At 41.7% G+C, this 23,021-nt stretch overlaps 2 protein-coding genes across 25 annotated transcripts; one reads left to right on the top strand and one right to left on the bottom strand.

The window, feature by feature from the left end:
• Positions 1-263: 263 nt before the first annotated feature.
• On the top strand, positions 264-6,161 carry hspa5 (heat shock protein 5). 3 transcript variants are annotated; one of them, XM_052036841.1, is made up of 10 exons: positions 264-498; positions 1,300-1,450; positions 1,534-1,765; positions 2,247-2,381; positions 3,370-3,482; positions 3,668-3,822; positions 3,915-4,150; positions 4,581-4,818; positions 4,917-5,084; positions 5,288-6,161. In XM_052036841.1, exons 2-10 carry the CDS (start codon positions 1,338-1,340, stop codon positions 5,848-5,850), a joined length of 1,953 nt encoding a protein of 650 aa, XP_051892801.1. In that variant the 5' UTR covers positions 264-498; positions 1,300-1,337; the 3' UTR covers positions 5,851-6,161. The 3 variants fall into 3 exon arrangements, with proteins under 3 accessions (XP_051892801.1, XP_051892799.1, XP_051892800.1); XM_052036839.1 differs by having other exon boundaries at positions 462-502; XM_052036840.1 differs by having other exon boundaries at positions 462-918.
• On the bottom strand, positions 6,064-23,020 carry rabepk (Rab9 effector protein with kelch motifs). 22 transcript variants are annotated; one of them, XM_052036842.1, is made up of 8 exons: positions 22,967-23,020; positions 19,809-19,876; positions 17,974-18,125; positions 17,009-17,161; positions 14,663-14,824; positions 9,701-9,850; positions 8,954-9,109; positions 6,064-8,299 (listed from the first exon to the last, which is right to left on the bottom strand). In XM_052036842.1, the coding sequence occupies exons 2-8, from the start codon at positions 19,859-19,861 to the stop codon at positions 7,989-7,991; spliced, it is 1,137 nt and encodes a 378-aa protein (XP_051892802.1). In that variant the 5' UTR covers positions 19,862-19,876; positions 22,967-23,020; the 3' UTR covers positions 6,064-7,988. The 22 variants fall into 22 exon arrangements, with proteins under 22 accessions (XP_051892802.1, XP_051892804.1, XP_051892805.1 ...); XM_052036844.1 differs by having other exon boundaries at positions 22,975-22,990; XM_052036845.1 differs by lacking the exon at positions 22,967-23,020 and adding an exon at positions 22,939-22,943.
• Position 23,021: the final 1 nt, after the last annotated feature.

The following is a 23,021-nucleotide window of genomic DNA, read 5'->3' as shown; positions in this document are numbered from 1 at the left end:
GCAGCCAGTCTACCCAAAACGTCGACTTTTTGACAAAAAGGATAAGGTTTTACCACACAAATGGTGAACATTCCAGAAGCGGGTGGGGGAGGCGGGCGAGTGACGCAACACGCCTGAAACTCCGTTCAAGAAGGGGGGAGCCGACCTGACGTCCCCCCAGATTGACAACAGATTTACCCAATGATCGCAGGAGCAGGACGACAGCTCCATTTCCCACTGGACCGCGTCTGTTTTAAAGTCTAGCCAATCAGAGTCGGAGTACCGGGGAGGAGGCGGGCTGTTGGGGACCTCTCTGACGAGTCTCCCGAAAGCCCGTACGTGTCAGCCTCCGGAGTGGCCAGCGTGGGTCCTGTGGCCAATCAGCAGCCTCCAACGCAAGGACAGCCGACCAATCGCAGCGCTCCACGACGAGGAAGTCGCTACTCTATATAAAGGCCGGCGCGGCGGCCGCTGTGCGGGTAGAGCAGTGTGGCGTTCGGAGAGCGGCGGGTAGTCGTTGTAAGTAAGTGCGGGCCGGGACCCGGTGGGTACCCTCATCGGCTGTCCGTGTAGACTGAGTCCCCCAGCGGCGCGGAGATTGGCACCGCCCCGGGGGTTTGTCCTGACATAATCTGGGTCAAACCCCCAGCTGCGGCCCGGGATCCGAGCGCCGTGCTGATCGTACCCCCCCCCACCACCCTGGGCGGCTCATGCGGCTTCCCTCTGGGGAGAGGTTCCGAAAATCGGCCCACTTGTTGCCCGCGTTGGGCCGGGCCGTGAGCAGCGCGACCACCATTGCGCTGGGAAGCGGGAGCGAGTGTGGCGCCGAACGTGGACTCGTTATAAAATGGCTTCCGGAGCGGTGCCGCCGCCGCCGCCGCAGCCCCACGGAGCTTTTGTTCAGCGCTGCTCGGTCGTGGATGTTCTGCTGGATGCAACGTGAGAGATTAAACTGTGTGGCTCTGATTAGAGGGTCGTTATTTCCCTATCCATGTGGTGATCTGATCTAGACGTTGTCTTCACCAGTTCATCACTTGTGACCAGGCCAGTTTTACCAACCCAATTACCTTTGATCTAGGTTGCTTGGTGTTTCCAGAGTTGGCCACATTAGGTTATCTGGGATTGTGCCTTGGCTAGACTGATCATCATAGATTTCCTTCAAGGATATTAATGAACCAGAGAAGTCTTCATAGTCTATCTGGTGTATTGGCTACCATTACTGGTAGTAGCTATTTTCAAGTATATCTAGAGGAAGTTCTTTTGGAAATTGTGGAGAAACTCTTCTGATCTGTTTGTTTTCTTTTGTCCCTCTCCCTTTAGATTCTTCACACTAAGGTAGAGTAGTAAATTTACTCAGAATGAAAGGATATTTGCTACTGCTGCTTGTCAGCAGTGTCTTTGCTGAGGAAGATGACAAGAAAGAAAATGTTGGTACAGTGGTTGGAATTGATCTTGGTACCACCTACTCCTGGTAAGTTTTAAGATCTCTAGATCAATGTTGTAAAGTTTAGAAATGTGAAGGAAAGGAGATAATCATTACCTTTTTTTCCATAGTGTTGGTGTCTACAAAAATGGAAGGGTGGAAATCATTGCCAATGACCAAGGTAATAGAATCACTCCCTCCTATGTGGCCTTTACCCATGATGGTGAACGCCTGATAGGTGATGCTGCAAAGAACCAGCTGACTTCAAACCCTGAGAATACTGTGTTTGATGCCAAACGTCTTATTGGGCGCACATGGAATGATCCAGCAGTACAGCAAGACATCAAATATCTCCCATTTAAGGTAAAATTATGTAGCTCCATTAATATTGGAATTACAACTTATTAAGAATTGTAAATTTTAAATTGTCAGGTCTGCAGCAGGACACTGTACCTGTTTCATTGATTCAGTTACAAGTTGCAATTAATTGAATGGTGGGCCATTGGATAATTACTGGTTTGATGGTGTTCCATTGGCCCTCCAGCCTTGTTTGACTTGGTTTTGTACAAGTACTTGTCAGAAGTTTTAGTCACCCTTCATAGGGTTTAAAGAATCTTCACTACAGGGAGAATTCTACATTACTGTAGTTTCTCCAGATGAATTGAGGCCTTATGGGTCCCAAAGGCAGACAGGCAAGTTCTGATGGTGCATCATCACCCCTATTTATGAAGTGTGCAGTGTAGTCATGTGCATTAGTCACATGAGTTGCTTTTGGATATCTAGTGACAGTAAGGTGCTGTGTAAAATCAGTTTCATCTCTAACTTGTACATGTTTCATCCTCAGGTGATTGAGAAGAAGAACAAGCCCCATGTTCAACTTGATATTACTGATCAGGTCAAAACGTTTGCTCCAGAGGAGATATCTGCTATGGTGTTATCTAAGATGAAGGAAACAGCTGAGGCATATCTTGGCAAGAAGGTATTAGGAACTTCAAGATTTTTTTCTTATTTTAAATGGCAAGGAACATGGAGCTCATGAACTGTTTATCATGCAAACTGAAGCAAATCATTACAGGGCATGATCCTTGGTGGCATTACAGGCTGTTTTCCTCATTGAATTTTTAATGACTACTAATATTTAAGTAGAAATTGCTAAGTAACTGTTACTTTAGATAGTTAATGCAAAACAGATTGACTAGATTTGACCTGGTTTGTATTGGCTGAAGTTCTGGTGCCCTCCTTCCTTTATGATGTGCTGTCTGGTTGAATTTGCTGTTTAGTCAAAGTAGTAATGCTTCTGGAAAAGGAATGGTTCATTCTTCCTTTGTGTTAGTTTTTGAAGGTCCCTAGCATTTGAAACCAGGTTAACCAATGAATGCAATTCCTTGGCATGTGCTGTGGTCTCTTCCTGTATCTTGTCCAGTAGACATGTAAATCTAGTTTTTGCTATCTACATAATATACTAGAGGCAATGATCAGTCACAGACCCTATGATTAATAATAGTTGACTTTTTAGTACTAATTAATGTGGTTGATCACATGTTCCAATAGTTTGTCATCTGTGACTGTCATGACACAATTCTAGTAAATCTTGTATTAATTGCCAGCAGTGTCTTCTCCTGTAAGAATGATCAAGATACAGCACGGAAAATTAATGCTGGCCTACCATTCTGTCAACCACTCATTTACATGAATTCTAATTTAATCTCATTTCTTGTCCCCCTCATTCCTATTGACTCCCTCCAGATTCTGCAATTTGCAGGCAATTTAGTGGCCAATTAGCCTACTAACCTGCATGTCTGGAATGTCAGAGCAAACTCAGTCAGGGCCACTTTCCTTAGCAACTGTTGGCACTTTAACTAGATTTTGTAACCTTGATAAGTTTTGGGTTACAGATGTGTATTGACTAAGATGTCCGTTTCCATCTCATTTGTTGAAATCCTTCATTGCCTTCATTTTATTTGTAGGTTACCCATGCTGTGGTAACAGTGCCTGCTTATTTCAATGATGCTCAACGTCAGGCTACAAAAGATGCTGGTACCATTGCTGGTTTGAATGTTATGCGGATCATCAATGAACCGTGAGTATTTTATGTTCTGTTGTACATGTTAAGTGGCTCTTGTGCAGACCATGTCAAATTTCATGAAGCTTTTGTATTTTGTATTAATTTTTTTTGAAGATCTCAGGCTGGCCATTAAATGTTAGAATCTTGAATATGAAAGTCAAATTTTCAGTTGGTGTCCTTTTTCCCCCACCTGTATTCAGGACTGCTGCAGCAATTGCCTATGGTTTGGACAAACGTGAGGGTGAAAAGAACATTCTTGTCTTTGACCTTGGTGGTGGTACTTTTGATGTCTCACTGCTAACTATTGACAATGGAGTTTTTGAAGTGGTTGCTACTAATGGAGATACTCATCTGGGTAAGACAAAATATAGTTGAAATGATATTGTTTGAATTTTGTGTTTTTGCTTGTAAAAGTTCTAAAGTTTTTTCCCCTCTCCCTCCCCAAAGGTGGTGAAGATTTTGACCAACGTGTAATGGAGCATTTCATCAAGCTGTACAAAAAGAAAACTGGTAAAGATGTTCGTAAGGATAACAGAGCTGTACAAAAGCTCCGTCGTGAAGTAGAAAAGGCCAAACGTGGTTTGTCTGCCCAACACCAGGCCAGGATTGAAATTGAATCTTTCTTTGAGGGAGAAGATTTCTCTGAAACACTAACCCGAGCAAAGTTTGAAGAACTGAATATGGTGGGTGGTCTAGTTGGACTTAATAGCTTTAATAGTTTGGGTTCCAATCTAAATGCTGGACAGCAGTTTTATAATTATAACTGACTGAAGTTGAAGAATTAAATGTATTGCAGCATTAAAATCAATTGAAGACTATTTATTTTACCCCACCCCCAAAGTCCAGTACTCAATTGGGGTGTGAATGCTGCTTAACACAGAATTTGATTGTTATTCACTTGATTTCCTAATTCAGTCTGTTCCACACAAGAGTAAATTAAAAATGGTTAGTAGCAAACCTTTCTAGATACTGGGCTTTGAAAGGGCTGCAATAGAATGTAGCTTCCACAGTTAAGCAATTGGTTGTGCTGGTTTTCATTTAAGCAAAGTTTGATATCAATTGTGAAGTATTAATGCATGGAATTTCTCAAGTAAAATTTCCTTTTGTCAACAGGACCTCTTCCGATCAACTATGAAACCTGTGCAGAAAGTGATGGAGGATGCTGATCTGAAAAAAACAGAAATTGATGAAATTGTTCTTGTAGGTGGTTCTACACGTATTCCTAAAATCCAGCAACTGGTAAAAGAATTCTTCAATGGCAAAGAGCCATCTCGAGGAATCAACCCTGATGAAGCTGTTGCATATGGGGCAGCAGTTCAGGCTGGTGTTCTGTCAGGAGAGGAAGATACTGGTAACTGAGGAATTCTACATTCTCTTCTGTACAAGTTTCAGATTCCAAGAAAACCAGATTGACTTTTGTTTCCTAACCTTTGATTTTATTTAAATTAGGTGACCTTGTTCTCCTTGATGTCTGCCCCTTGACTCTTGGAATTGAAACAGTTGGTGGAGTCATGACTAAACTGATCCCTCGTAATACAGTGGTTCCAACCAAGAAGTCTCAGATCTTCTCAACTGCCTCTGACAACCAGCCCACTGTGACTATCAAGGTGTATGAAGGTGAGTTGCAGTTTTATTCTTGTAACTCCAATCAAAATGTACAAAATTTGACAATGACTCCAAGGCGCCAGTGTACTTTGGTGTCTTCAGTTTTGTTTTTCTTGGTAATCTCACTAAATAACAATGGACAGCTTCATGTATTCAGTATGCAAATTGATTTGAAAGTTTCTGGAACATCAGCCTAATCTGTTAATATTTTGTAGGTGAACGTCCACTGACCAAAGATAACCATCTGCTTGGTACCTTTGACCTGACTGGTATTCCTCCAGCACCACGTGGTGTCCCTCAGATTGAAGTAACATTTGAGATAGATGTAAATGGTATCCTGCGTGTTACAGCTGAAGACAAGGGCACTGGCAATAAAAACAAGATCACCATTACAAATGACCAGAACCGCCTGACCCCAGAAGAAATTGAGAGGATGGTGAATGATGCAGAGAAATTTGCTGAAGAGGATCAGAAGCTTAAAGAGCGTATTGATGCCAGAAATGACCTAGAAAGCTATGCTTATTCTCTGAAGAACCAGATTGGTGATAAGGAAAAACTTGGTGGCAAGCTGTCCTCAGAGGACAAAGAGACCATAGAGAAAGCTGTTGAGGAGAAGATTGAATGGCTAGAAAGTCACCAAGATTCTGAAATAGATGACTTCAAAGCTAAGAAGAAGGAGCTTGAAGAGATTGTTCAGCCAATTGTTAGTAAGCTGTATGGGAGTGCAGGTGGTGCCCCTCCAGAAGAGGAGGAGGAGCCTGAGAAGGATGAATTATAATAAGGACTCTAATTTTGTAAATAGTGGACTTGAACTTTGCTGTTAGGGAAATCTGAATGATAAGGACTAACTCTTGAATGTATGTGCAAAATTTTCACGAGTGGTGTGAACATTTGAAATGGTCTAGAACTTCCATTGCAGTTTCAGCACCAATTGTCTGAGGGAGAACATGGGAGAAATGTCAAGGGTTATAAATACAAAGTTCTCCAAATGCACATTTTTCTATTTATTTGAAATCTCATGTTTGGTCTGTGTAAGTGTAGAAGACATTTTCTACTGATGACCAATAAATGTTATGTTTGATATTAAAATTTTTTGAGCATCCTTACATTTGAAGTTAAAGGCCCACCAGTATTGGTGACTGTTCTATGGTTGCAAGTTTGTTTCTCATTGCTGCATTTCATCAATTTGCAACTTCACTATAGAATCTGACTTAAATGTGAACTAGTTGGGTCACACACTACTTTCCAAATGAGTCTTGTGTAGGACTTGTCAGTAAATTGAGCTACAGAAGCTTGGTCCAGACTTACAGTAACTTTTAAATGGGTCTACCAAACCAACAATGGTTACTATTTCTAGCATTAACACTAGAATAATCTGTAGTTAATATTGCAGAATTGAATGTCTCCAGTTATTTGGCAATGGAGAAATTTAATCTTCAATCAGACCATAAGTACATCACAAAGCTGATTTTTTTTTTGACTTGGCCTCATTCAATTTGCAAGTTGCATTCAGTCTAATCCTTTAATGTACAAGTTTTTAATATAGATTAGGATGTCCTATCTTTAAATTCACATTTCAAACAATATCACAGCTAAGCAAGTTCAGCCCCTGGTCTGCGTATTACCAATTTTTCTCATTTTTGGAGAAAGTAGTAACACATTGGTCTGTTAATATTCTTGGAGCAATTGAATAAAGTACAATAGTGTCTTGAATACAATTACATTTTCAAGTTGTAAGTGAAGCATGTGCTGAAGAAACTTCAGTGATGGCTGTGACAGATTTTTCAGCAGTCCAGGTATTTTCAAGCTTGTGTTCAACTAAGCTTGAATTTTGAATTGTACTGACCAATGAAAGCAATTCATTGCATTGACCACACATACTGAAAGATGACTTTGTCCAGTGATTTAACCTGTTAAATTTAAGCTTTCTCTTCCAACATTTACTCCTCTACCTTGCATCTGGATTGCCACTGTGAACATTTCAGGTTTTTGGCTATCTCAGTTCTGTTAGGGCAGCACAGTGATGCAGTTTATAGCTGCTGCCTTGCACCACCAGCAACCTAGGTTCAATCCTGACTTTAGGTGCTATTGGTGTGGTTTGTATGTCCTGTGACCTGCATAGGTTTCCTCCCACATCCTAAAGTAAGAGTTAAGTGTAGGTGAGGGGTACAATTTGGGGCTAAAAATAGGGATTAATGTAGGGTATGTAAATAAGTGGTTGGAGGTATGGACTCTTAGCATGTTTCCTTGCTGTATATCTATGACTCAGTTACAAAATCTACCTGCAGTATGTTATTTAATGACAATCTGCTGTGTAATTATATTGGCTACTAGTCAGTCACTATTCATAGTGTAGCTGTTATTCCTATTAACATTAGCAAGACAGGAAGAATAGATAGTCTATTAAGCATTTGGATGCCTCAGATTGCATTTTACTCTGCCCATCAGAACCACAATTCTGAGAATCACTAAGTTCCTGCACTGGGAGGCAATTTAACTGACCATTAATACATTACTGCAGCTACCATCCAAATACCTAGAGGGGATTTCATGTGCTGTTTTAGGCATACTCCAGAATTTGATGCAAGACAAACAGGTAAACCTTGAGCATGGATGGCTCACTGGGCCATATGGATGTGCTTTATGGAACTAATTAGAAGGTTACTGACAATGCATTATTATTTCTAGAAGATCACAAGGTCATAGTCAATACTCTAATACATTTTTTTTGACAGCCTGGAGTTCCAGACTTAACTATTATGAGCATAATTTGAACAATCTGAATTTTGGTTTTCACATAGGTGCAGTACCAGTCTTGTCTTGAACATAGCTTGCAAATGACCAATTGTTTACAAGGCTCTGTTGCAGAAGACAATGTAGAGGAGCAGGATACAAGCTGAACTGAAAAATGTGCACTTAGCAGCCCTTGAGAAGAGTTACAAAGCAGTCATTGTAGATTTCACCTTGTGTGTCCATACCACCAAATATCAAGCACAGATGCACAATGTTTGTGTGACTTTGAACTGAGCAATCTACAGGGGTAGGATGCCTCTCATTATCACTTTGCTTGATACATTCCTCATTCTCTTCAGCTGCTTGTTTATCACTTGGTCCAGGAGCACATGTTTCAGCTTTCCTTACTTTCCAGGGTATAACACACATGGCATGATCCAATCTTTTTGCAGGCAGGGAGGACTCAAACTTCAATAAGGTCCAGCATTGTGTTTCTAGGAAAAGTGAAATTGATGTGTATCTAGATAATTTAAAATCAATCTCTCACCAGTCCAGTTGCACTTAAATACATTTTCTTGTAACTGATCTGAAGTTCCTGTCCCCTAATGTCCTAATTTATGAATTATTATTCAGCTAAGTGAACTTTAATTAGATTAGAAACAATGGTTATGATTAGGAAGTTAGCCACTGCAGAAGGGAAAATGCAGGCTTGTTTTTACACAGGACTAGTGCCCACTCATTTAACTAAGCATCTCTTCTAAACTATTTGGTAATGAAAAATAACAGGTGATAGGATTATACCTCTGGTTATCCCTACTGCTAATTCCTGGTCTCAGTACACAATTGGGATGTCCAATTCATTCTGCTGGTGAATGGCATGAGGGTCAGGGGTCTAAAGGAGGTTTTTTTTTAAAGTGTGCAAATAGGTAGAGAAAAATAGATAATTGTTAAACAACATAAGCAGTTAAGAGGTTCTCTACCAAAAAAGATATTATTCAAGAAGTTGTTCCTTTTGGATTTTTACCAAATAAAGCACTATTCATTATCGTAACCAATCAAAGCAACGTTATTGGGATTGGCCTGTTATTGTTTTCAAATGGACATCCCCATTACAGGACTCTAATGCAGAGGGTATTGTAAGTACTTACCAATATGATACTTGTACATGGTGTTCAGTGCTCCTGTGGCATCCAAACCACCAAAGATGAAAAGGTACTTCTCATGGGTAACTGCAGAATGAGCTGCCCGCCCACCTGGGATATCACCCTTCATTTTTACTTTCTTCCATTTCATATTAGCTGCAGCTGTACATCATAAGATATTGTCAATGCATATTCAAATATCATCAAAAATGCATATTAATGCATTTTTAAAAGGTAGGACTAAATTTAGAAACAAAACCTACAGCACAATTCAGGCCCTTCGGCCCACAAAGCTGTGCTGAACATATCCCTACCTTAGAAATTACTAGGCTTACCCACAGCCCTCTATTTTTCTTATGTACCTATCCAAAAGTCTCTTAAAAGACCCTATCGTATCCACCTCCACCACCGTTGCCGGCAGCCCATTCCACGCACTCACCACTCTGAGTAAAAAACTGACATCTCCTCTATCCCAATCCCCAGCACCTTAAACCTGTGTCCTCTTGTGGCCACCATTTCAGCCCTGGGAAAAAGCCTCTGACTATCCACCCAATCAATGCCTCTCATCATCTTATATACTTTGTGCTTAACTATCAAACAATCTGAAGACCATATAACTGTAAAGATAAGGCTCCACTATGCATATTATTTTCCTTCAAATTGATTAAATATACCTGTTGTGTTTATTGTGCTGAATAACAGTTGCTACAAACCAATTTAAGATATGATAAACTTACAATGTGCAGGACCTACCAGTATCAATGGTATACATATCATTAAAGAACTTGTCTCCTGCTAATCCTCCATGAATGAATAACTTGTTACCTACAGCAACCATCACATGGCCATGCCTTGGGGCTGGTGGTTCTCCTTCTGTTGATTTCTGTGACCAGCTAAGTGTTGCTAAAATATGCAGGGGACAAGAAAATGTGCATTAGATTTTTATTGGGAGGAAAAATTGTTAACAAGAGTAATTTAATAATGCAAAAAGTGGATAGTTAATAGTGAGGATTTCAATTGATATTAGCTGGGATGAAAAAATATAAAATGTATAGTAGATTTAGAATTCTTAAAGTACATTCAAGAGAACATTTAATAAAAACATATTGGGATACAACAAAAGGAAGGCTAGTTCCGGACAGGGAATGAATTGACAAATGGGATGGGTAGATGTTGGAAGAGCATTTTGCTTATAATGAGCATTGTTCAGTTGGATTTAGCAGAAACAGAAAAACTACAGCACAATTCAGGCCCTTCAGCCCACAAAGCTGTGCCAAACATGTCCCTACCCTAGAAATTACTAGGCTTACCCATAGCCCCCGATTTTTCTCAGCTCCATGTACCTATCCAACAGTCTCTTAAAAGACCCTATCGTATCCACCTCCACCACTGTTGCCGGCAGCCCATTCCCCGCACTCACCACTCTGAGTGAAAAAACTTACCCCTGACATCTCCCCTATACCTACTCCCCAGCACCTTAAACCTATGTCCTCTTGTGGCCACCAATTCAGCCCTGGGGAAAAGCCTCTGACTATCCACCCGATCAATGCCTCTCATCCTCTTATACACCTCTCATCCTCCGTCTTTCCAAGGAGAAAAGGCCAGGTTCCTTCAACCTACTTTCATAAGGCATGCTCCGCATTCCAGGCAGCATCCTAGTAAATCTCCTCTGCACCCTTTCTATGGCTTCCACATCCTTCCTGTAGTGAGGCGACCAGAACTGAGCACAGTACTCCAAGTGGGGTCTGACCAGGGACCTATATAGCTGCAACGAGACCTCTCGGCTCCTAAATTCAATTCCCCAATTGAAGGACAATACACCATATACCTTCTTAACCACAGAGTCAACCTGCGCTGCCACTTTGAGCGTCCTATGGACTCAGACCCCAAGATCCCTCAATCTTCCACACTGCCAAGAGTCCTACCATTAACACTATATTCTGCCATCATATTTGACCTACCGAAATGAACCACATCACACTTATCTGCCACTTCTCAGCCCAACTCTGTATCCTATCTATGTCCCTCTGTCACCTCTGACAGCCCTCCAAACTATCCACAACACCCCCAACCTTAGTGTCATCTGCAAACTTACTAACCCACCCCTCCACTTCCTCATCCAGGTCGTTTATAAAAATCACAAAGAACAAGGGTCCCAGAACAGATCCCTGAGGTACACCACTGGTCACCGACCTCCACGCAGAAAACGACCCTTCAACAACCACTCTTTGCCTTCTGTGGGCCAGCCAGTTCTGGATCCACACTGCAATGCCCCCTTGGATCCCATGCCTCCTTACTTTCTCAATAAGCCTTGCATGGGGTACCTTATCAAATGCTTTGCTGAAATCCATATACACTACATCTACTGCTCTCCCTTCATCGATATGTTTAGTCACATCCTCAAAAAATTCAATCAGGCTCGTAAGGCAGGACCTGCCCTTGACAAAGCCAGCCTGACTATTCCTAATCATATTATACCTTTCCAAATGTTCATAAATCCTGCCTCTCAGGATCTTTTCCATTAGCTTACCAACCACTGAGGTGAGACTCACTGGTCTATAATTCCCTGGGCTCTCCCTACTCCCTTTCTTGAATAAGGGAACAACATCCGCAACCCTCCAATCTTCCGGAACCTCTCCCGTCTCCATCGACAGTGCAAAGATCATCGTCAGAGGCTCCGCAATCTCTTCCCTCACCTCCCACAGCAGCCTGGGGTACATCTCATCTGGTCCCGGCGACTTACCCAACTTGATACTTTCCAGAAGTTTCAGCACCTCCTCTTTCCTAGTATCTACATGCTCATGCTTTTCAGCCCACTGCAAGTCCCCACTACAATCCCCCAGATCTTTTTCCGTTGTGACGTAAAGTATTCATTAAGTACCTCCGCCATTTCTTCCAGATCCAGACACACTTTCCCACTACTGCACTTGATAGACCCTATTCTTTCGCATCTTATCCTCTTGCTCTTCACATACTTGTAGAATGCCTTGGGGTTTTCCTTAATCCTGCCCACCAAGGCCTTCTCATGCCCCCTTCTGGCTCTCCTAATCTCCTTCTTAAGCTCCTTCCTATTAGCCTTATACTCTTCCAGATCTCTAACATTACCTAGCTCTCTGTACCTTTTGTAAGCTTTTCTTTTCCTTTTGTCTAGATTTATTATAGCCTTTGTACACCACAGTTTCTGTATCCTCTCGTGACTCCCGTCTCATTGGAACATGCCTATGCAGAACTCCACACAAATATCCCCTGAATATTTGCCACATTTCTTCCGTACTTTCCCAATCCAATCTTCCAATTTCCTGCCTGAGAGCCTCATAATTCCCTTTACTCCAAGTAAACACTTCTCTAGTCTGTCTGTTCCTATCTCTCCAGTGCTAACGTAAAGGAGATAGAATTATGATCACTATCACCAAAATGTTCACCCACTGAGAGATCTGACACCTGACCAAAGCTATAGAAAAGAACAAGGAGAGAATAAGGGGAAATATTGAGTTTTAGCATCTTTTAATAGTAAATAAATCACTGAGATGTTTTCCAGGCTGTGTAAAAAAAAGCAAGGGAAAAGATAGCTTAGGCTTTAATCAGCACTTCTCCAGGTACAGGTATGCTGGAATGTTGCTAATGTGGTAACATTATCTAAAGTAATGAGATACATCAAATAATTACAGCTCAGTCACAATGCCAAAAATTTCTCAGGAATAGTTTCAATCATCATTTAAAAAGTCCTAATTAATCCAGAATTTGTTAAGGCAAGGTTGGTTCTGATTTTTGATGTGTATTTGTTTTTTTGAGGTTAAGGAGCAGAGTCGATAAAACTAAAATGCTTACATGGACTTTAGGAAGGTATTGGAAAAGACAGACTGATAAGAGAACGGAAAGCAGAAAGTTGAATTGAATATTCGGGGGGGGGGGGGAGAAAAGGATAATAGTTGAGAATGAGCTGCTTGAGTGACTGTTTCAAGCAGGTTTTCAAAGGGCTTGGTACTTCTTTGTGTGTTTAACAATAGCATCCATGATTTGGAAGCTTGCAGGAGCATGAAGAAGGAGGTTGTAAACTGTGGAAAGGTGCAACTTGATGGGGTGACTGAGTGGCAAATGCAATTCAAAAGTGCATTTCCACAGATCCCTTAAAGTAGCATGTGAGGTCAAACAGAAACTTTCCTTTGTAGGCCGAAGACGACAATGCAAGAACAGGGACATAATACTAGATCTGTACAGAATGTTAGTGAGGTCACAGCTAAAGTACAGTGCACAGTCTTGGTCACAGCATTAAAAGAAAGAGGCACTAGAAATTATGAGGATGCAGCCCGGTTTGGAGTTTTGTTATGAGGGTGGGCTGCAGTTATTTCTTTGTTAAAAAAAGAGAAGGCTGAAGGGACTTTTAATTGATGTATAGGCCTAGAAATAGTGCATAGGAAGGACCATTTTCCTTAGCAAAGGTCTCAAAACTAAGAGCAAAGACATCACTTATCAGTCGAACAATTTGAGAGCAGCAGGGAAAAGAAATCTCTTACCCATCAGATTATGGGAGTCTGGAACTCACTGCCTGGAGGGTTGGTGGAGACACAGTATCTCATGCAAGTACCTGAATAGTATTAATCAGTTGGCAGGGAAACATAGGTCTTAATGGTCTCCTTACATGTTATAAACTTCTCTGATTCTATGATTACCATATTTGATTTTCTCACGATGTGACGGTTTAACACTGGTACAGTCTGGTATTGTACAGCTCATAAAGCGAGTTCCTACTCCTGACTGACAGAAGGAAGAAGTGAACAAGTGCTGAGCAATTCCACCCTGAAAGATGGATGAGCAACTTTTTCCAATGTTCCAGCAGCTGGTTCAACTGTCATCTGCAAATTTCTAGAAGCAAAATCTACTGAGGGGTCAATCACTTTTAATCAGAACTGGGAGTTTTCCAGCACTAACACCTTAGCTTGTATGTAGCATTGTGTCAGAACTCCTGCATTCAAGTACAAACCCAGGATCTGATAATATGAACTAACACTTAATATTATTGAAGGAGTGTTTCATTGACAGAAGCGCAAACACCAAAAAGAGAACATGTATAATTTATAAAACCCTGTGGATAAATTAATTACTGTGCTTCTCTATGAAGCTACAATTGCTCCATTTACAGGATAATTCATAGGAAGTGAGTGATATAATTCAAAATATTATAGACAACTTGAAAATTTATATACATTCATCCTTTCTGCTGTCTTTGAAGTCTTTCAATGCTTCATCAGAACTGTTCTGAACTGTTATCTCTTACCACAGATTCTGACTGACCTGATGGGTATTTTCAACATTTTCTTTGTGAATTCAAAACCCTCATCCTTCTTAGCTTCATCCCACCATACCTCCATAATCTTCTCCAGCTCAGTCCTAGCAAGATTGAATTTCTGTGCAATGTACCTCTTGTACTCCCAATCCAAACAAGATGCACAAGCTTCCAATCCTACTATCTTCCAAAGCCGCTTTGCTGTTACAACCTTCAAAAAATCTTTGAGCAACACCATCCTTGATTTAATGTTTACTTCCCTCACTCCTGTTCATAGTCCTTTTGCAAAGTGCCTTAAATTTTATAAATACTGTTTCCTGTCAGTAAGATTACATAAAGTTTTTAGTATTTTAGATTTCTAGTATCTGCAGGCTTTTTTTTTGATTTTCACTTACTTAAAATCATTTACTTGGAGATCTATTTATTTCTACCTTTATCAAATACATGGAGTTGTGGATCTTGTACAGGCTCCGCTCCCTTGTCTCCTCCACCAAAAACATAGAGGCAATTTCCAATAGCTGCAGTAGAACCGTGACATGTTCTAGGTGTCGGTGGTGTCCCATTTACTGCTGGACTTCTCCACTCTCCAGTCTCTGGTTTAAACAACACAGAACAACAATCACATTATGTTTGGCCAATATCAAATTGGTACTCTAATCTGGTAATTCATCTGGTGAAAATTTCTACAAATTATTAAGCTTTAGCAGATCATTTGTTCCATCATAACAAACTAATTAACCTAATTTAAAATTAGTGCGGTAGTACAAAGGGACTTGGGGGTACTTATACAAGATACCTTAAAAGTTAACCACCAGGTTGGATCGGTGGTTAAGAAAGCGAATGCTATGTTGGCATTCATCTCGAGAGGTATAGTGTATAAAAGTAAGGAAGTGTTGATGAGGCTCTACGGGGGCGCTAGTGAGGCCTCATTTGGAATACTGTGCGCAGTTTTGGGCCCCGCATCTTAGGAAGGATGTGCTGACGTTGGAGAGGGTTCAGAGGAGATTTACGAGAATGATTCCAGGAATGAAAGGGCTTAAGTACGATGAGCGTTTGTCGGCTCTTGGACTGTACTCGCTGGAGTACAGAAGGATGAGAGGGGACCTCGTAGCGACATTTAAAATGTTGACAGGTAAGGATAGAGTAGATGTGGCTAGGCTGTTTCCCTTGGTGGGCGTGTCCAGGACCAGAGGGCACAATCTTAGAATTAGAGGGTACAGTTTCAAGACAGAGATGAGGAGAAGTTTCTTTACCCAGAGGGTGGTGAAATTGTGGAACTCCTTGCCACGCACAGCAGTGGAGGCCAGATCAGTGGGGGTGTTCAAGGAGGAGATAGACAGATATCTAAATAGTCAGGGTATCAAGGGATATGGGGATAAGGCTGGCAAATGGGATTAGAATAGTTTTTTTTTTCTCTCTCTTTTTTTCCCACCCCATTTCTTTTTCCCTTTTCCTTGGAGCAGACTCGATGGGCCGAATGGCCTGCTTCTGCTCCCTTATCTTGTGATCCTGTGATCTTGTGAAAATTTAAAGAGTTACAAGACGATGGTCCAGATCTTTCTGGAGCATAGCACTTTGCAGTGTACCCTATTTGAGTATTTTCCACAAGTTCAGTATAAAAAGATTCTGCATTGTAAAATGTTGGAAGCTGATGTGAGATAAACGGATCTTGGTAAATGACAGCAATTTGACCTTATGGTTTATGGGGTAGAGAAAGAAGCAGAGGAACAATGAAGGAGGTGATGGGATAAATTAAAGTCAAATTAAGTGCAGAGCGTGCAAGAGCGAGAGATGCACAGAAGGAATTGAAAGAAATAAAGGGAAACATTAAAAACTTCCTTGAACAGTTTACTACCTGCAGCAAAGTGCCATAGCTTCCTTTCCTCCCTTTCTTGGATGTGGTTTGGGTGATGTTGCAGGAATATAAATATTAAAGTCTTTTGTAATCCCAACTTTCTGCAGTAAATTTAATTACTTTGAACAGTAATTACTTGAAACACTTGGCTAGACTGATGTTGAGCCTTCATTTTGCAAGGCTAGTGAGAGAACAGTGCAAATCATCCAACAATTTCTTGCAAATTCTAAATCTGGGAGTATCATCTCACTAAAAATTACTGCTTTATTTAAAAACCAATAACAGCAAAAAATTCACTGTTTACTTTGACAGCCGATTCTGGCCCATTAATCTTTCTCTTTTAGAAATTAAGACCTCCTTTTCAGCTCTGAAGGGTCTTCAACTTAAAGTGTTAACTCTGTTTCTCGTTCCGCAGACGCTGCCTGACTTGCTAAATTGCTTCCTGCAATTTCCGTTTCTGTATTAGATTGCCAGCACCTTAAGCTTTTTTAATGATCGTTTTACAGCCATTTCTTTCTGTTCAAAACTGATAAAGGGACAGTTTAATGCCCTGCATTAACAACAGACATTTTACATTAAATACCATATGTAAGATGCAATTTCTGATCTACTTTTAATGGCACATCGTGCTGCTTTGAAGGATAAACATTTAATCGCATAGTTAGACATTTCTTGATAAATGAAAGACTTGATTACATGCAGTTTGGAAGTTTGATAGAATGGGTAATTTGTAGGTAATTCAAAATCTTATTAACACTCAGGTAACTTCTTGTTCAAAAAAAGTTTGTGTGTGAATCAAAAAAAGTTTGTGTGTGAATCATATGGGAACATTGACATTACACCAAAGTGTTCAAAATTGTAAAACTACAGTTATTTGAAGCTGACCGATGGCAGCAGAATCAAAGTGCTGAAGTAATTTTACCGAAGTTCAAAACTTGGACACAGTTCCTGTTTCCACATTCATCTGCACCACCAAATATCCACAGGCCAGCAGGTGCAGTCACTGGAACAAAGCTGGCATGTTCATATCGTGGCAGTAATCCCTTCCACTCGGGTATGTCCCATTCATGTTTGTCTGTTTAATGGGGAACAAAATTAGCTAATGTACAATTATGGATGCAAACTAACAAAACAAAACTATCTTAAGGGAAATCTGATGCAATATTAATTACCATGTAACTGAATTTACAAACTGGAGGCATAAATTGCTCGGTAAGGTTTCCAGCAGGTTCCAAGAACACAGGATTTATGGGCAGATGACACCAGAACAACATCATTGGATCTCAATCAGTAAAATGTTACCTTGAAAAATAAAATCAAGGGTAACTTACTGAGTTGGAATTGAAAGAGGTCTTATTAAAATTAGGGATATGTGGAGCAGAAAGGAACCCCAGTAAATACATTCATTTTGGAAAGGGTTGGAAACATACCACATTGCAGAAACTGATATACACCCACTGATGTTGCACAAGGATTCCAGAGCCTCAATTTCATCCAGACACCTTAACTTGATGTTTTGAGGATCTTATTCAGTCGGACTAGTCTAACTGTGTTTGAATCTTCATTTGAATCTTTCAATGATAAGCTTAATGGCTAATATTTGTTTAAAATTTTTTTAGACACATCACATCATTACTGTATGTATGCACTTCAGATTATAACAGCTAACATCAATGTCAACTACAGAATCCACAGTTCTAATCTTGTGACTTTCCGACTCACCATTGTATACACGAGAGACTTACTTGAGGAAAGGCAAGACTTCAGGATACGGCACTGTACATATATCATAATTGAAAAAGGCTAGTACTGGTGTTGCATTCTAATAAAAACAGGGATGTTGAACATTTCAAACTAACCATGAACTAATTAAAAATGTGTTATTACCCAGATCGAAGATATGGGTATCAGAAAAGCTTCCATTAGGGTTTGCTCCTCCAACTATAATAACCTTCCCTTTCCCAGAGGTATCTGGAATATATGTGAGAGTGTGACCAACACGGACATCTGGACTCTCCCCTCTGGGTACAAAAGCATACCTACATAAAAAAGGATGGGAAGAACAATTCAAACATTACTGCACACTCATCTAAGAAATTTAAATTCATTATCTGCAAATCAAAAATAAATACTGGTTTTTAAGATCCTCTGGGCAATTCCCCAAATTATTTTAAAGGGTCACTGACAAAATTCTATTCTACATTCTATAAAGATCATAATTTAATGTATCGTTAAGTTTAGTGCACCAAATATTTTCTCTACTAGATCGTTTTTATTTCACTTTCTGTCCTCTTCAGGTCACTCTACAGAATTGAACACATCTACTTTGAAATGGACTGATAGCGTGGCACTAGATTTGCCAATACCACCACAATGTAAATTTGGTCCATTCAAACTGTGATCCACAAACTGATCAATAACATTCTTTGTAATAAGGGTCAATCTTTTCCCACTCAAATCAGAAAGCTTTGAAAAGTTACAAGAAGCTTCAAGAAGAGGGAAACCTAGGGGTACATGTACATAGTTCCCTGAAACTGCTGACACAGGTAGACGAGGTGGTGAAGAAGGCCTTTGGCATGTTTGCCTTCATCTGTCAGAGCATCACGTTACAACTGTACAAGACGTTGGTGAAAACACACTTGGAGTATTGCGTGCAGTGCTGGTCATCTACTGTAGCTATAGGAGGGATGTTATTAAGCTGGAAAAGGTGCAGAAAAGATCCACAAAGATGATACTGGGACTGAATGGCTTGTGTTAGGAGAGACTGGATAAGCTGGGGCATTTTTCCCCTGGAGTGTAGGAGGTTGAGAAGTGACTTATAAAGGTATATATAATGAGGAGAGCATATACAAGGTGAATGGTCACAATCTCTTTCCCCCACACAGAGCGCGGTGGGTATATGAAACGAGCTGCCAGAGGAAGTGGTAGAGGCAATATTTAAAAGTCATTTCGACAAGTTCATGGATAGAAAAGGTTTAGAAAGATATGGGCCAAATGCAGGCAAATAGGACCAACTCAAGTAGACAACCTGGTATGGACGAGTTGGGCCAAAGGGCCTGTTTCCATGCTCTACAACTCTAAATGATGGTACAATTTACAATCATTCACAGAGCTTGTGGAATCAGAAATGTGGATGGATTCCTATGGCAGCCTGTGTGGTGGAACAGTTTGTTTACCATGACAGTTCAAGGTTGAATAATAGGCACTTTGGTGAGGGATGAAAGGGTGACTGGAATTTATGGAAAAGTGGACCTTTGTGAAGTGATGATTCAATGAAGAGAAAAAAAACCAAGAGTACTGAAAACTAAAAGTGGGGTGGGCAGAATGGCATCCATTTTGTAGCCCTCATCAGATTAAGTTCTGCACAGTTTATCCGGTGCAACACCGCTTCTTTCCTCTTCTGTACAAGCATTCTCTCTCTACCTTCCCCATTAAAAGCTTTCATTATCTCTCCGACCTCCCTCAGCCTCTTTGAGAGAAAAGGGAAATCAGTTCATTCTTTTCATTTGTATAACCCCGCAGTAGTTGTATCATCCTTGGAAATGTTTCCGCTCTCTTCATTGCCTCTGCACTGGTTCATAACAGAGATTGGAACTGTACATATTTAAATAGCATTCAAAAATGTGGTGTTTAGATATAGTTAAAATGATCTAGATCACAGAGCCATTTGATTATAAGGTTACTATTGATAGTCAAATTATACAAATGCATTGAGATCCTACCATGTTGCTATTTGGGGACTTTCCTCTGGCTCCAAGACAGACAGCAATTCCATAACTTCTTGATAAAGCTGGAATAAAATGGGCAGACAGTAAAGCAATTACTCTTTTGTGTTACATGTATAAAATTGCCTCGTAATTTATTTAATTCCAATTTTTATTAATACATGAAACTAAAATGAATCTGGTAGAGCATACTGGAAACCTAAAATTCTTTAAAGTACAATGGCTTGTACTTTAAAACAGAATCACACTGACATTAAAAAAAAGTGCATTTCTATTGCACATTTCATAGCCTCAAGATGGCCAAAGTGCTTCAAAGCCAATTATTTTCTTTGGAATTGTAATGTAGGAAACACGGTAGCTAATTTGCACACAACAACCTCCCATAAATACCAATGTGCTAACAACCAGATATCAATTTTAGTGATATTAATTGAAAAAAAGCGAGTACTGAAAACTAAAAAAAAGGGGTGGGTGGAATGGAATCTATCTTGTAGCCCTTGTCAGATCAAGTTCTGCACAGTTTATCTGGTGCAACACCACTTCTTTCCTCTTCCTTACAAGTGGAAGCACCCTCTCTGCCCTATCAAAATCTTTCATTACCTCTCCTACTTCTCCGAGATAATCCCTCAATAAATATTGGATCAAGGGAACAATACAACTCCACTTCTTCAAAATCAAAAAAAATTGCACTTGTTGGAAATCTGGAACAAAATCAGAAAATGCTGGAAACACTCAGCAGGCTAAGCAGCTGTGCTAAAGTTTCAGGTCAGAGATCCTTATCAGAACTGGGAAAGGTAATTCTATGTTTTAGAGAAGGTGGTAGAAGGAATGGATGAGACAAAGGAAATATCTATGATTGAGTGAGACCAGGTCCAATTGGTTAATGGGGCAGTTAGAGAGTTGATTATGCTTCTTTGTCTGCGTTATACGTTGCTGATAGCAGGACTGTGGTATATGCCCAGCAGTTCAGGCTATACTAATGAAGAGAGAAAAACTGAACCAAAATCACAAATGGATGATTTATACAGAAATGGCTAGTTCTAACACAGGCAGAAAGAATGACCTTCCCCATAGTTGGGGGATTTGATATAAAGTACGGAAGGCTGTAACATATCCAGACAGAAGATTGGGTTGAGCCTCTTGTAACACACACAGATAGGTCAGAGTCAGTGGGATGGAGAATTAAAGTGGTAACCAGAAACTCACGAGTTGCTCCTGGGTACTGAATGCAGGTGCACCATAAAATGATCACTTTTGCTTTTGGTTTCTCCAATGCACAGGAGACCACATTATGAACACTGAATAAAATACACTAGATTGGAAGTGTAAGTGAATCATTGCTTCACTGGAAAGACTGCTTGGGTCCTTGCATCTTTAATTTGCTATCCCACTCTCATTCTGACCCATCTGTCTCCGAGCACTTGCACTAAATATTGAATTCTCCAACTTTAGGTAACTTGCTCTTCCTGCCTGCATCAGAATTGGCCATTTCTGCTGTGAAGCATCCATCTGTGACATTGGCTGCATTTCTTCTCTCCACACAGCCTGACCTGAAGGGTAGGTCCCGCATTCCAGCTATTAGTAACAAATGACACCAACAAAGAAGCAATAATCATCCTCTAGCTGCCCCATTAACCCATTTCACCTGGTCTCACCCCATCCCTTTGTCCCATTTTATCCTCCTACTACACTGGTTTCTTCTCTTACCCAGTTCTGATGAAGATTCTCTGACTTGAAACATTAACCCTGTTTCTCTTTCTACAGATGCTGCCTGTCCTGCTGTAGATCACCAGCATTTTCTGATTTTGTTTCAGATGCTGGAAATCAAACTGAAAACAAAAAGTGGCAGAAACACTGATCAGACATCTTCCTGTGAAGATTCAGGTCATTGAGTTCAAGTTTATTGTCGTGGGCATACACATCCAGGATATAAATGCCATGAAAATTAGCTTTTTGCAGGAGCAGCACAGTACATTACAAACATAAGTTACATAAACTTAAATTGACATAAGTTATACATAAAATGCAACTGCATTTTCTTGTTCTACTTGTGTTCCTCGTAAAAATAGTGTATAATTTACGTTTAATTTACCTTTTCTTCTTTTGAGTGCTGCTTATATGATGCTATACGCCTGTGATGCTGGTGCAAGTAAGTTTTTCATCGCACTTGTGCCCACATGTGACAATAAACTCGACTTTGAAATATGCAACATACCTAGCAAGGCATTAACTTCTCCCACTGACGAGGTGAAGAACCGCGGGACACAGAGTGATGCCAAAAGTGACAGCAAGATTTCTTTCTAACGCGGCGAGTGGTTAGGGTCAGGAATGCAATGCCAGGGCTGGAGGTGGGCTGAGTTGTAGCGTTCAGAGGAAGGATTGATAAATATCTGAAAGAATGTGCCCGGGATTTGGGGGAGGCGGGTGATGGGGCTGAATGGCGGCCTCCCTCCGTACCTGGCAGCTGCAGGCACCATTCCCCCCCGCTGTACTTACGCCGGGTCTCCTCCTCCCCCCCCCGCCCCCCCCCGCACTTACGCCCGGTCTTCCCCCCCCCCCCGCACTTACGCCCGGTCTTCCCCCCCCCCCCGCACTTACGCCCGGTCTTCCCCCCCCCCCCCCCCGCACTTACGCCCGGTCTTCCCCCCCCCCCCCCGCACTTACGCCCGGTCTTCCCCCCCCCCCCCCCGCACTTACGCCCGGTCTTCCCCCCCCCCCCCCGCACTTACGCCCGGTCTTCCCCCCCCCCCCCCCCGCACTTACGCCCGGTCTTCCCCCCCCCCCCCCCGCACTTACGCCCGGTCTTCCCCCCCCCCCCCCGCACTTACGCCCGGTCTTCCCCCCCCCCCCCCCGCACTTACGCCCGGTCTTCCCCCCCCCCCCCCGCACTTACGCCCGGTCTTCCCCCCCCCCCCCCCGCACTTACGCCCGGTCTTCCCCCCCCCCCCCCGCACTTACGCCCGGTCTTCCCCCCCCCCCCCCCCCCCGCACTTACGCCCGGTCTTCCCCCCCCCCCCCCCCCGCACTTACGCCCGGTCTTCCCCCCCCCCCCCGCACTTACGCCCGGTCTTCCCCCCCCCCCCCCCGCACTTACGCCCGGTCTTCCCCCCCCCCCCCCCGCACTTACGCCCGGTCTTCCCCCCCCCCGCACTTACGCCCTCACCGCTCCTTGTCCCGGCGTTGCCGGGGCAATCCGCCAACCCTGAACTT

This window comes from Pristis pectinata, chromosome 23, assembly GCF_009764475.1.
Source record: "Pristis pectinata isolate sPriPec2 chromosome 23, sPriPec2.1.pri, whole genome shotgun sequence".
Taxonomy (NCBI): domain Eukaryota; kingdom Metazoa; phylum Chordata; class Chondrichthyes; order Rhinopristiformes; family Pristidae; genus Pristis; species Pristis pectinata.
This window is presented reverse-complemented; position numbering and strand designations above follow the sequence as displayed.

Bases quoted from the DNA above. Each gene is read 5' to 3' on its own strand.
- hspa5 (XM_052036841.1), top strand. From the start codon at position 1,338: ATGAAAGGATATTTGCTACTGCTGCTTGTCAGCAGTGTCTTTGCTGAG. The intron at 1,451-1,533 runs GTAAGTTTTAAG...TTTTTTCCATAG, and splicing joins CTTGGTACCACCTACTCCTG to TGTTGGTGTCTACAAAAATG. The intron at 3,483-3,667 runs GTGAGTATTTTA...ACCTGTATTCAG, and splicing joins ATGCGGATCATCAATGAACC to GACTGCTGCAGCAATTGCCT.
- rabepk (XM_052036842.1), bottom strand. From the start codon at position 19,861: ATGGAATTGCTGTCTGTCTTGGAGCCAGAGGAAAGTCCCCAAATAGCA. The intron at 14,825-17,008 runs GTAAAATTACTT...TGTTTAAACCAG, and splicing joins TGTCCAAGTTTTGAACTTCG to AGACTGGAGAGTGGAGAAGT. The intron at 9,851-14,662 runs GTAGAAATAAAT...TGCATATTTTAG, and splicing joins ACTCCATGTATTTGATAAAG to CAACACTTAGCTGGTCACAG.